A 13,877-nucleotide genomic window follows, 5' to 3' on the forward strand; every position below is an offset into this window, starting at 1 on the left:
TTATAATAATATATTTATACATACTTTCCAGATTAAAAACTGCTATCAAATAGTTTGTCTTTATCTCATTTATTCTTCAAAATAACCTTATATATAGAACAAGTACTAAACAGAATTTGAAAATCATCCAAGGCTCAAAGGTGAAATGCCCAAAGTCAAGATGCCAATAAGTCATTCAGTTTAGCTGGCATATACTATGCCTGGCACATGGCGTAGTGGAAATGCAATCTGATTCTATCATTTTTCCCATGTGCTGGGCACTATTTGTGGGACTGGGGGTGTAGTAGTGAATAAGACAAACAGATCCCTGTCTTTGTAAACCTAAATTTCTCACTCTGCATTCCATTGTTTTATTTCATAGAGCACCAAAATACAGTGCTTTTGCAACACTGAGGAGGGAGGTTAATTCTCACAGGGGTGCTTATGGAAGGCCTAATGAAGGGGTTTCTTTCCCTACCATCCCATGCCTGATTGATTTTTTTATTTTTTTATTTTTATTTTTTATTTTTTTTAAATATATCTTTATTGATTTCAGAGAGAGGAAAGGAGAGGGAGAGAGAGAGAGACAGAAACATCAATGATGAGAGAGTCATTAATCGAGCCCGCAACCAGGGCATGTGCCCTGACCAGGAATCGAACCCTGATCGCCTGGATCCCAGGTCGACGCTCAACCCCTGAGCCACATCCGGCTGGGCCTGATTGATTTTTTTAAATGTGCCATGTTATTCATATTCTCTTTTGGAATTTTTCAGGTACGCAGATTTTCTGAGGCATTCTTTTGTTTTGAACATCCAAGAGAAGCTGTCATTGCATACCAGGAACTTCAGTGAGTAGCATAAATCCAAAATTAAAATAATTCTATTTCCTTTTACATTAAGTATCTCAGAATTTAGTGACAGTATATACAATATTTAAAATGAGGAAATTAGGAAAATTTGGTGTTCAGATAGAGCTTGTTTAATCAAATTGGGTTTAATCTTATGACTTACTTTATGAAAGACCCATACCTTATATAGAAAAGCATCTTGCACTTTATCCCCTCTTCCTATAATCAGATCTATAACCTTGGTAGTCCCATACAGCTCTGGCTCCAGCCTTCTATTTGGCCATCTAGTTGCATTTTTATTTCCACAGGTCAGAATCTCTTACATTTATCATTATATATTACAGATTTTCATAAGTTCTCTTAACTGGCATTGCATTTTGTTATGTCTGCTGCTGAGTATATTTTGATTGGTTTTCTTTGGCTTTAAAGAATATTTTGAGGACATTGTATTGAGAGAAAGAAGTTGGAATAAAAGAGTAGATACAATATGATACTATATATGTGAAGTTCTGGAACATGCAAAACTAAGATGAAAAAAGTCAGAACAGTGGTTGTCTTGTTGACTTGGGCTGGGAGTTTGAAAAACAAGGGTAATCGCTGGGTAGATGGAAATAGTCTGTATTATGTATCCATTTTTCAAATGGCTAAGATTTGTGTATTTTAGTACATGTGAATTTACCTAAAAACACACACCTATAAATAATAATAGAGTGTGGGGATAGGTAGTGAGTAGGGGTATAGCTAAAACAAGAAAGGCAAAATGTTAATTGTAGAAGCGGAGTGGATTTATTTTAGTATTCTTTTTACTTTGATTTGTTTGGAATTTTCCATGAGAAAACATTTTTTGAAAGGCTCTTTTGTACCAGAAAGTTATATACCTTGTTTTAAATAGTTGTTAATTGTATTCATCAATATGTGTTAAGTACAGCAGTAACAGTGGAACACTTTTTTTTTTTTCAACACTACCATCAAATCAGTAGTAGCCATTTGAGTTTTCTCCTATGTGCTATTCTCAGCAAATTAGGAAGTTCAGACATTAAGCATAAGTAAGTCACTTTGAAATAACATTAAAAAGTATAGAAGAATATAATGGAAGTTAAATAAGTTTTTAACAAACCATAGTTTTATAAGCTATTAATTTATTGTCAACAAAGTATTATTTTCATTTTACCAATTTTTCTCTCTGAACAAGAAGCTCTTTCATGAGGAGGTTACATCTTGAGGAAGGAGCATAGGAATGGTGAGGGGAAGGGAAATGGGTATAGAATCTGTAAAGTGGAATTAGGTGTAATTTTTTAAAATTACAGTCTGACCTAAGAAATATTTTTCAGTGTTCAGAGTCATCTACAGATGTGCACCGCTATCAAAAATACTTCCTTCTGCAGTTCTCTTCCACCCCTACCTATTGAATGTAGTGAATTAGATGGAGATCTCAATTCATTACCTATAATCTTTGAAGATAGGTATTTAGATTCAGTTATTGAAGGTAAGTATAATCTAAAATATATAAGCTGTTGTGTCATTTTCAGTATATTCTCCCTAATATACATAAAACTATTCCCTAATGTCGGTCCATTTCTTTTCCCCTCTAGTTTGTTTATTTTTGAGGATATTAGAAAGTTATAGCCAGAAAAAATAGTCTTAATCATATGAATTCTCACACCTTGTTTTAAACCTGAATCTTTTTTTCTTTGGATAAAAGACTTAGATGCACCCTGGATGGGAATTCAGAATCTTCAGAGATCAGAGTCCACTAGAATGGATAAATATGAGACTGAAGAAAGATCTGTAGCTGGACTTTCTAGCCCAGAGGTGAAAATCAGACCTGCTGGTGCCTCCAATTTTTCCTATACAGAAGGTGAAAAGCAGCTAACAAAATCTCTAAAAGGAAAGAATGAAGAATCACATAAATCCAAGGTTAAGGTCACTAAGCTCATGAAAACAATGAAACCTGAAAATACCAAAAAAATAATAAAGCAGAACTCTAAGGATTCTGTGGTTTTGGTAGGCTACAAATGTTTGAAAAGTACAGCATCAAGTGATCTCTTTACATGCTTTGAAGGCAACCCTTCACATAGTCAGAAGGAAGGTCTGGATCCCACAGTATGTGGATATAATATTGACCTAAAGACCTACATCAGACAGACAAGTCAAAAGGAAGCTAGCTATTTGCCAACAAATAGAACTGAACAAAAGTCTCCAGATATTGAAAATATGCAACCAGACCTGTTTGATCCTTTGAACTCTGGCAGCCTAAATCTTTGTGCAAATTTGTCCATTTCAGGTAAACTTGGTATCTCCCAGGATGATAGTGAAATTTCACACGTGGAACTCAGTATGGCAACCAGAAGTTCATCAGACGATTGCCATGATCATCAAGCAATTCCATCTTCAGGAGTTAGAACAATTGAAGTAAATCCCTATAATAAAGATCTTTTCAGTGGGGAGAAAAAAACTGTTAAACTAGGTCCTTGGACAGAGCTTCAACAAGATGAAATACTTGTAGATAGTTTACAACTACCTAACTTTGAGTCCTTAGAATCTGATGGTAAACCTAAATCTGTAGACATAACACTTGAAAAGGAAGCTTTGCAGGAAGCAAAGTGTCGTTCTGTTGGAGAATCATTAGCTAAGTTAAGAAGTAATCAACCTGCTTCTTCTACAAAAGAATATCATGTTGTCGTAAGTGGAGATACAATTAAGTTACCAGATATTAATGCCACATATGCCTCATCTAGATTTTCAGATTCAGGTGTTGAAAGTGAACCAAGTTCTTTTGCAACACATCCAAACCCTGATGTAGTTTTCGAAATTGTACAAGGACAAGGCCCTTACAATAATGAAAGATTATTTCCTCAGCTTTTGATGAAACCTGATTATAATATAAAATTTTCATTAGGAAATCATTGTACTGAGAGTACAAGTGCTTTAAGTGAAATACAGTCATCTTTGACATCCATAAACTCTCTGCCTTCTGATGATGAACTGTCACCTGATGAAAATTCTAAGAAATCTATTGTACCTGAATGCCAGCTAAGTGATAGCAAAACTGTGTTAAATCTGGGAACAATTGATTTGCCAAAATGTGATGCTAGTAAAAAGACAAGTATTGTTTCACAACAGCAGAGTGTCATATTTTCAGGGCATTTGGACAATGAAGCTATAGCAATAAATTTCTTAAATTCAAGCACTAAAGACCCTCTACAAGCTGTGTTTTCAGATGAAGCTACTTCCAGTGATGTGAAAAGTAGTTGCAACTCCAAACCTGACTTGGACCCTATTTGTAAAGACTCCCAGAGTCCTGATAAATCCAGTAATTCTGCAGGGACAGCAGTTACATTAAATTCAAAACCTGTTTGTTTAGGCTCCCCTTGTGTTGTTTCAAGCTCCATTTCTACTAATACAGAAGTTAGTGAAGATAGAACTGTGAAAAGAAAAAATAGTGATACATTAGATCTCAAACAAATAAATCCAGAAGCCCCTACAGTTAAAAGTGAAACTTACCTGGGTACAAGTGACCCTTTTTCAGCCAGTCCTGATATGGTAAAACAGGGGCTTGTGGAAAATTATTTTGGCTCTCAAAGCAGTACAGATATTTCTGACACGTGTGCCATTAGCCACAACAATTCAGGTAGCCCTCAGAAGGAAACTCCTGAAAAAGGATTTGGTGATCCTCAGTGGGAACAGGGCAGAGGGGACGAGGAGGAGGAGGACCAGCAGATGGTTCAGAATGGGTACTACGAAGAAACGGAGGACTCGGCCTTGGACGGAACCCTAAACGCTCGCTATCCAAACAGAGATGCACTAGAAGAAGAAAGGCTTATAAAATCTGAAAAATTAAACAGTGAATTTCTGAGGGATGGTATAAATATGCCTACTGTCTGTACTTCTGGTTGTTTGTCCTTCCCATCTGCACCACGAGAATCTCCTTGTAGTGTTAAGTATTCTTCTAAAAGCAAATTTGATGCCATTACAAAGCAGCCAAGCAGCAATTCTTACAGCTTCACTTCATCAGTTTCCTGGTATGAAAATTCACCAAAACCTCAAATACAAGCGTAAGTAATGGAGCACAAAACGTGCTAATAAATATATAGAGACATAACTTTATATTATATTTTATATTTATATTATATATATATCTGGTAATGTATATGTTTCATGTTCTGTGGTTTCTATAATACTAAAGAAAAAAAAGTGCTTTTATTAGCTATCTAAAATGGAATAATGAATTCATCATACAATTTGACAGACCTGTAGTTCCCCGTATGATATAAATTTTCCATTGGTGGTTTTATGTTAGAAGTATGGAATAATTGCAGTTAAAACCCTTTTTTCATTAGTACCTTATTTTGCCTCCACTAACTCCCAGACAAAAGTTAGGTTTTATAAGTACATCTAGCAAATAAGGACAATATTAGCTAAAGAATAAGAGGTTAAGTAGAAACTTCCTAAACCTACCAGACCCAGATTGCCTCAGCTAAGTGAGTATTTCCAGAATTGAGTTTTCATGGGGAGTTAAAAAAAAACAAAACCAGAAATATTTGAGGACAACATAGGTTTTCTAGTCTGGCACTAGTTTTCAAAATATTCTGCCTTACTGCAGATGGAGTTTTACCCTGGAGTGAAAGGTCTGGGCATGTCTACAGTAGATTTTTTAACTTCCTAAATTATTATTATTATGCACATAATTAAAATCCATAGTGGTTTTGGCAGGCTACAAATGTTTGAAAAGTACAGCATCAGTGTACTTTTCTGATGCTGAAACCAGGTAAGTGATGACAGCCTATTAGAGAATTATAGTGTGCTAGCAAGCTGAAGGTTGTATCACCATCTAGGTACCTCAACTGTTCCTGAGTCCTTAATGAAAAAAATGGTCTATATGTCTTCACCTAGTGTATCCTACTATGTTTAGTGTTCATCAGCTTCTTTGAATTTTACTTTAATCAGTTCAAATTAGATAAATGTTAAAATAATTTTTGATGTTTACAATCCCCGAGTTGAATAGTCACTCATTCCAAATGAGTATGTTTCACCAATTATATGTAGTCACATCCCCCTGTTGGTTCTGCTGCTGCTTCTTGGTATTTTTAGAGAAAAATCCAATAACTTAATCTACTAAATACTATAACTACCATTCTCACTGTTACACTTTGTACAACAGCTCCTTCCCTTCTATTAATGTAAGATTTAAAAAGGAACAAAGAGGACAAGATTTGATTAGAGGATAAGCATTAGATTGTCTCTTTCCAGTACTTCTCCCAGCTTTTCTGTGCATACAATACAAAATTTTGTAGAAAGCATTAACTCCACTCCTATTTTCTTCGTTAATTTTGAGTTTAAAGGAGTATTTTAGGTATTTTCAGGTTTAAAATAGTTGTTGTATTTTATGAGAATATGTACTAAAAGTAGTAAAGAAAATTACTCTCTGATTTCTAAATCATTTAGGTGATCCCACATATTTTTATTATTTTAAAATTAAATAATTTCTGCATTTCCCTTTAGCAATTCCTTAAGTTCAACAGATTGTCTTTCTGGTTTTAAAAACTGAATATAATACTTGCTTCAGCTTCCTTCAGGCAAAAGAAGAATTGAAGCAACTTAAACTCCCTGGGTTCATGTACAGTGATGCTCCTCTGCTGGCATCCTCAGTCCCTTACTTTAGCATGGAAGAAGATGACTGTTCTGAAGATGGAGTGCATCTCATTGTCTGTGTGCATGGTTTAGATGGTATGAAATGCCTACTGATATAATCCATAACAACTCAATTATGTTTTCTTTTCCTAATAGATCTCATTTCCTTTTATTTATCTTTGAACTGAAAAAAAGATTTTTAATTTGCTTAAGTTAATTGAATTTTAAATACATCCTAAAACAGGAATATGCTTAATTGTGCTAAGTATAATATTAGATTTCCTTTTAAGTGAACTTTACATGGAACTAACATCCATGTGCCAACATTTTATTTTAACTTTGGAATTTTCTGTCTTCTCTCTCACTATGTGTGTTTCTTTCCCAGCCATTACTTCATGGCAATCATTTTGTCTCTCTTTGATAGTCTTCCTAGTTCCCTTTTAGCTTGATGGATACCTTAGGACTAGAAAAGTCAATACCTTACAATTAAAGATTCACTAATTAATTAGGGATTAATTAAATTCTAAATACCTGGCCTCAGTGCTATGGTTTTATAACAGACTTTTTTTCTTTATTAGGAGTTATATTAGAAGATGCTAAATATCTCTACACTAGCAGGATATTGCTATAATGTTATTCTGTAAGAACAAATTGACAAAAGATTTTATGGATTATAAAAATACTAAATAGTTCTGAGGTAGTAAATTCTTAAAACAACCACCAAAACAAACTCTCCAGAAATAAAATGCTTCCAGTACTAACCTCTTCTCACCCCCGTAATAAATTTTCAAAGAATTAGCCTTCAAGGAAGAGTTCTTGGTCCAGTAGAATCTCTGGCAAATTCTTCTTTGAAATCTTCAAGAAAACATTATTCCTTTGTTATACAAATTGTTGCAGAATGATAGAAAAAAAAGATGAAATGCAGCTTATTTTGTGTCTTAAAGCTAACCTAACCTTGTAATCAAATCTGAAAAAGATATCACACCCATACCCCCCAAAATAGTAGAGCAATTTGACATAAACGTATTTAATGAAACTGTAGCAATATTACAGAAAAATAATTCATTTCTAAAGTGTTCAAAAACCTTCTAGCAAATAGGATTTAATTCCAAGAATGCAAATATAAGTAAATATAAATTTATTAATATACTATACCAGAAAATCAAGTAAGAAACTATTGATAAAATTCAGTTTTCATTCCTAATTATGACAACTAAGCACCAAACTTGAAGCCTTAAATAACACTAGCCCTAGTTCATTAATGTGATTAAACATATGTATTTCCAGCCAGTGGGAAACATATCCTTAGTAGTGCAACACTAGAGGTGTTCCTTTTAAAATTAGGAATAAAACAGTTATCTCAGTGTATGAGATATGTAAAAGATTATACATCTATATTTATACACATATGTATATATACATATACATTTAAATACATATATACACACACACACATATATGGTAAAATTTCAACAATTGATAATGAAATGTTATTCCTAAGTAAACCAAAGGAATTATCTAAAACGTGACTAAACTAATTTTTAAAGAAAATAATTTTTATGTATTATCTATATTATAAGTATTTTCTATTTCTAGATATCTTTTAAGTTAGTAGTAAAAATAAACTATCCTAGATTATTTAAATAGATTTTTATTTCTATCAGGCTATACCAGTATACCAAAGGAAAGTCAACAGATTAAATCTAAATCTAAAGTGCATTCAAAGTTTGTTAAATGATCATCTAGAGTAGTGGTCATTAGGAGTACTTCAGTCAGTCATTCAAGCTACTATAGTCAGCAATCAGTCACAGTCAGTGAGCACTAGCAGTTAAATACATCCTTAGGTGAGAAAGTGAAAGCCTCAGTGTGACCAAACCTAAGAAACAGAACTGTTGAAAGACATTGGTTAATGGAAATCAACTTTGAAATAAAAATTGAGAACTCTCTTTCCCAGTGCACTGTCTATTTACAGCTGGCATAGTTATGCCTTTTAATTTATCTCATCCTTTAGACATGATTTTTATTTTCTTTATTTTTTAGGTAACAGTGCAGATCTACGATTAGTAAAAACTTATATTGAACTTGGACTGCCTGGGGGAAGAATTGATTTTCTTATGTCTGAGAGAAATCAGGTACAATATCACAGTGTTTTCAGTGGAAGAAAATAATTTTGAACTAGTTTCTACCTAAATAGTTGCTATTACAAAATGCCTGTAGTAGTAGAAATTTTTCTAATTTCTATAAAATTTAACATTAATGCATATCCCCAGTAAGTAAAAATGATTTATATTTCTATTTATGAGCTCTTCACATGTACAAATTTCTAGATTTCACATTTCTTTGCAAATATATCATTAATGAAATCATTATAAATAATATATTAAATTCTGGTAATGAGTTAAACAATTAAAGAACTAAATGAAGTGTTATTAAGAACACTGAACCTTTTTTCCCCTAGAAATTTCACTCTTTTTTGCTCATTTAAATACAATGAATATTACATTCACCAAATCTCTAAAAAAACACTGGTCTTAAACCATATTTTCATACCTAAATGTAAAATAGTTTATTTTCAGTTTTTCATGTGATTACACATATTCAGTATATAATGTGTCTATTTTGCTTTTGTTTAGAATGATACTTTTGCTGATTTTGATTGCATGACTGATCGCCTTCTGGATGAGATAATGCAGTATATTCAGATGTATAGTTTAACAGTCTCAAAGATAAGGTAACTTCTATAATACTACATAACTATTTTTATATCTCCGTGAATTATAGAAAACCAAAAAAGAATTTGTGATAGTTTTGATGTCCTGTTCTGAATATAGCAGACCACATGTCAGAATGACTGAAAGAGAAAAGAAAAAATTAAAAGATTTTAGAGAAAGACCACATATTGTATGATTTCGTTTATATGAATTGTCCAAAATTAGCAAATCTATAGACAGAAGTAGATTAGTGATTGCTTAGAGCTGGGAGACATAGGAGACAGGGTGGTAATAACTAAAGGGTACAGGGTTTCTTTCTGAGGTAGTGAAATGTTATAAAATTTCTTGTAGTAATGGCTGTACAACTCTGTGAGTACCCTAAAAACCATTGAATTGTACACTATAAATGGATGACTTATATGGTATGTGAATTATATCTCAAAAAAAAAGTGTTACCTAAAAGAAAGGTTTTAGGGAAATGGATATATATAAGTAAAAAAATACAAATATTTTCGAAGTTTTATGACTCTACCTTGTGAGTTAGTTTTCCACAGCAAGAGATGATGATTAGACCAATATGTCTCATTATTTAATCAGATATTGTGAATATATATGGGAGACAGAAAAGTTTTTGTTTCTTCTAATCCATTAGGAATTAAATAAAAAGTCAAAACTAATCTTCCTCAAAAAGAATAAACTGATTACCTTCATATTCCAGCTAGGTTAGAGGAAGAAGCTGGCTCTGTATACTGTAGGCTTTTGTAGAGTTTGTTTCCAGTCTGAATTATAGAGTAGGGGTTAGGAAAAGAGATAAACAGATTTTTATTTGAAGTTTTTTTTTTTAAAAAAAAGATTTCTGTTAAAATATGGAGAGAGATGCAAGTATGTTGTGGGGAAGAGAAATTATTTTCTTGTTCTAATTTTCTTCATTTATAGATTTTTAAATACTCTTTGTTTACTAAATTTTCTACAGTGAGCTTGTATTTTTTTATTCATTATTTTATGATGAGAAATGTTTTCATTTTTTCATTCATCTACAAAAGTATTCCCTCTTTCAAATTAGATTGTCAGTTAAAATAATCCGTTAACCAAAAGCCTGATATGCTTGATTTAGGACTGTTAGTTACCATCATAACTCTCACCCTACAACTTTAGGACAGTCAGTTTGGGAGGGAAGTTTGTCCTGAACTCTCACTAGTTATATATGTAAACCAGTGTTCAGACAGCTTTCATTTCTTTCATTGTTAATTGTCCCTAGGGATTCATATATTATCTGTTGTAAAATAATGCTAAGCAAGAAGGCTCTTTTGATTTAAACTATTTTAGTTTGATTTAAACTATTCCTTAATAAAGGTGAAGTGCTTTATAAATATTAGTTATTCTTTTCCTATGATCGTAGACTTATAGTAGGAAAATGCACATTTTACCTATGCTGTGAAAGTAGTCAAAGAACTTTCCCACTTTTGAGTGTGGACCAGAGAATAAGAGAAACAGGTATATAATTTCTTATTAGTCATATTTTATAGGAACAAATTCATTATTTTGTTTTATATTTTATTTATTTATTTTAAGTTTCTTTATCTTTTTCTTTATTGTTGAGAATATTACAAATGTCCCCTTTTTATCCCCATTGATCCCCTCCACCCTGCCTCCATCCCACCCCCAGGCTTCCCCTGTACCAATGTCTGTGTCCATGGGTTATACTTATAAACATATAAGTTCTTTGATTAATCTCTCCCCACCCACTCCCCCTTCCCCGCCTTCCCTCTGAGATCCCTCAGTCTGTTCTATGCTTCTATGTCTCTGGATCCACTTTGTTCATCAGTTTATTTTGCTTATTATATTCCACATGTAAGTGAGATCATGTGGAACTTGTCTTTGTCTGACTGGCTTATTTTATTTAGCATAATACTTTCTAGTTTCCTTCATGCTGTGCCAAAGGATAAAAGACTCTTCTTTTTTACAACTGCATAGTATTCCATGGTATAAATGTGCCACAGCTTTTTTATCCACTCATCTACTGATAGGCACTTGGGCTGTTTCCAGATCTTAACTATTGTAAATTGTGCTGCTACGTTAAATCGTTACTTAAGTAAATAATTATATGTGTGCCTAAGGAGGCAAATTATCATCTAGTCAATGTATTACTACTTTTAAAATATATTTATTTCTAAGCAATTACAAGCTGTAAGTAAAATTTTCTATATAATATCTTGCTTCCATAAAGTAAACATTTAAATTATCTAATAGGAACTTTCTACTACATTCACATTTTTCCCTTTAAGATATAAGTTATCTCATTTCAAAGTATCAAACCATAATTTTAACACATACTAGAAAATTTGAAATTCTTAGTATTTCACATCTATGTGTAGTGATATCACCTTGATATTTGTTTTTAAAACTAATACTGTAAGAGAAATGTCTTTTTTTTTCTCTTAAAGCTTTATTGGACATTCATTGGGCAATTTAATAATCCGTTCAGTGCTTACAAGGCCAAGGTTTAAATATTACCTCCACAAACTTCATACCTTTCTATCTCTTTCTGGACCTCACCTCGGTACACTCTACAATAGCAGTGCTCTTGTTAATACAGGTAAAAAGTTTTATTGTTCAGTATAAAAAATATGGCATGGGGAGAAAATTTTAAGTCAAATATAATATTTTCTTGTGTTTATTTTAGAGCCAACTTGTCAAATACTTGGAAATTCATGAAAGAAAAGATGTAGCTGTTTTCTATTCTGTCATTCCCATGAATTAAGCTGATAAGTCATTTCAGAAAAATGAATATTATATTGAGATGATATTTGTAAAAAGTCACTAGAGCATTTTTAAAATTAAATTGTAAATATTTTCAGTAAATGTTTACCTTATAAACAGGCTATTCTGTTTTTACATTAGTTGAACAGATAAATAAATGTCTATATTTAATATATTATAAAGTTATAAAATATTTTATAAAGAATGTTAACTCTGATTTGGTTTGATAACAAAAGCATGTTATGAGGAAGTAAGTTCTAAAATTTTTAAAGAAATTAAAATGAAAGTTAAGAGCCCATTTGGATTAGAAAAAATATTCTCACTAAGAAAGATCTCATTCTTGATTTGACTTTTATTTGGCTTTATTTTCTCTTAGATTTTTAAAAATGGTTTTTATAGTTTAGTCCATTGATTCCCATTGAGAGATGAATTAGATTTCATTTTGTTGTCCTTTTTCATTGAGCCTTAAAACTCTTATTTTCATTTTCTCTTTCACTTCTTTCATTGACAAAAAAACCAAACCATTTTCTTTTGTATCTTATTTCAAATGGTGGTATTCAAAATACAGCGAGTTCTAGATTTTTACAGTTTGAGAAAAAGGAAATCCATAAATAAATAAATAAAAATAGAACCCAATATGAATAAAATGCAGCGCTCTGAATTTCTTTCTTCATTAAACTTTCCCCTAAATAGGCTTACAATGATCAGATTTAATCAATTAAAGGGTTTTTTCTTATCTTCTCCTCTTCCCTTCTATAATATTAGAAGCACCAAAAGTGGAAATGAATATTCCACAGTCTGAAAACCAGTTCCAGAGTGATTAGGGTTTCACATAAGGGAAGGTGCATTTAAATATGAGTAACTGATGACATAAGATATACAATTAAATATGAAAGTTAAGTTATATTCAGCTATTGCTAGGAAACATTAACCAAGTCCTCATTCTAAGAGTTGGTTCTTATATAATCATTCTACCATAACTTAACTGTAATTATCTATTGTCTAAAGACTCAGTGTTAGGCATTTGGATCTATACTATGTTTGAAGTTTTATCTCCCTCTGCTTCTTTATAATTTGGACAAATATATCTAAAGGTACAGTTTTCCCAGATTTGTTCTTCATAGACCATTATCTGTTTTATTACTGAATGAGAAATAGCAGGCCATCTTTTAACCACCATTAACCCATAGTTAACGTATATGTGTATATATATATATATATATATTTATATTTGTTACCACAAAATGGAAATATTTTGTAAATATATTTATTAGCCAACAAAATGCTAATTTGGAGGATGTCTTTTTTGAAATGAAATATATATTAAATTTAACAACCTTGGCATATGTTGCCATATATTTCCAGTTATACTTACATATCATTTATAACTCTCTAGGTCTATGGTTTATGCAGAAATGGAAAAAATCAGGTTCTCTTTTGCAATTGACATGTCGAGATCATTCAGACCCTCGCCAAACTTTCTTATACAAGCTTAGTAATAAAGCAGGTGAGTATATAGTAACAGTTTTTAAAACATTCACTTGCAAATCTTTTGTAAAACAAACCTTTAGCAAATAAAGTATCTACATGTCTTTCTGGTGATTAAAAAGTATTAGTCAGTTGAAGAATGAAATAGTAGACTCACAATTAAAACTAAGCAATTGATAGCATGGTTTAATTTTCTCACATGATTGTATTTATCTTTTAAGAGCTGCACAGCTACATTGAAATTATCCTAAAATTTTAGTATTTATAATTCATACCAGTTACAAGTTAGTCAGTTTTTAAACTAGGTCTCTGCATACCCTGGTCCTCCTTTCCTAGCTGCCCCTACCCCAGTCTTCAGTCCTGATTATAAACTGTCACATATTGTTCTACTCTCCTATTCCAAGGCTGTCAAACATTTCTGGAAAATGTCAGCAACCGAACTATTAATAGTTATTCCTTCT

General features: G+C 32.1%; 1 protein-coding gene across 5 annotated transcripts in view; it reads left to right on the forward strand.

Moving 5' to 3' along the window:
• The window catches only part of FAM135A (family with sequence similarity 135 member A), a 75,867-nt gene that overhangs the window by 47,318 nt on the left and 14,672 nt on the right, over nt 1-13,877 (forward strand). For 2 of the 5 annotated variants that reach the window (XM_081141390.1, XM_081141391.1), the window contains exons 12-19: nt 753-826; nt 2,158-2,312; nt 2,529-4,881; nt 6,393-6,553; nt 8,498-8,589; nt 9,091-9,188; nt 11,613-11,764; nt 13,325-13,435. In XM_081141390.1, the coding sequence (XP_080997516.1) occupies nt 753-826; nt 2,158-2,312; nt 2,529-4,881; nt 6,393-6,553; nt 8,498-8,589; nt 9,091-9,188; nt 11,613-11,764; nt 13,325-13,435 (3,196 nt within the window). The remainder of the gene's footprint in view (nt 1-752; nt 827-2,157; nt 2,313-2,528; nt 4,882-6,392; nt 6,554-8,497; nt 8,590-9,090; nt 9,189-11,612; nt 11,765-13,324; nt 13,436-13,877) is intronic. The other 3 variants (XM_081141392.1, XM_081141393.1, XM_081141394.1) reach the window with 2 other exon arrangements.

The sequence above is a fragment of the Miniopterus schreibersii genome (assembly GCF_964146895.1).
Source record: "Miniopterus schreibersii genome assembly, chromosome: 6".
In the NCBI taxonomy this organism is placed as follows: Eukaryota; Metazoa; Chordata; class Mammalia; order Chiroptera; family Miniopteridae; genus Miniopterus; species Miniopterus schreibersii.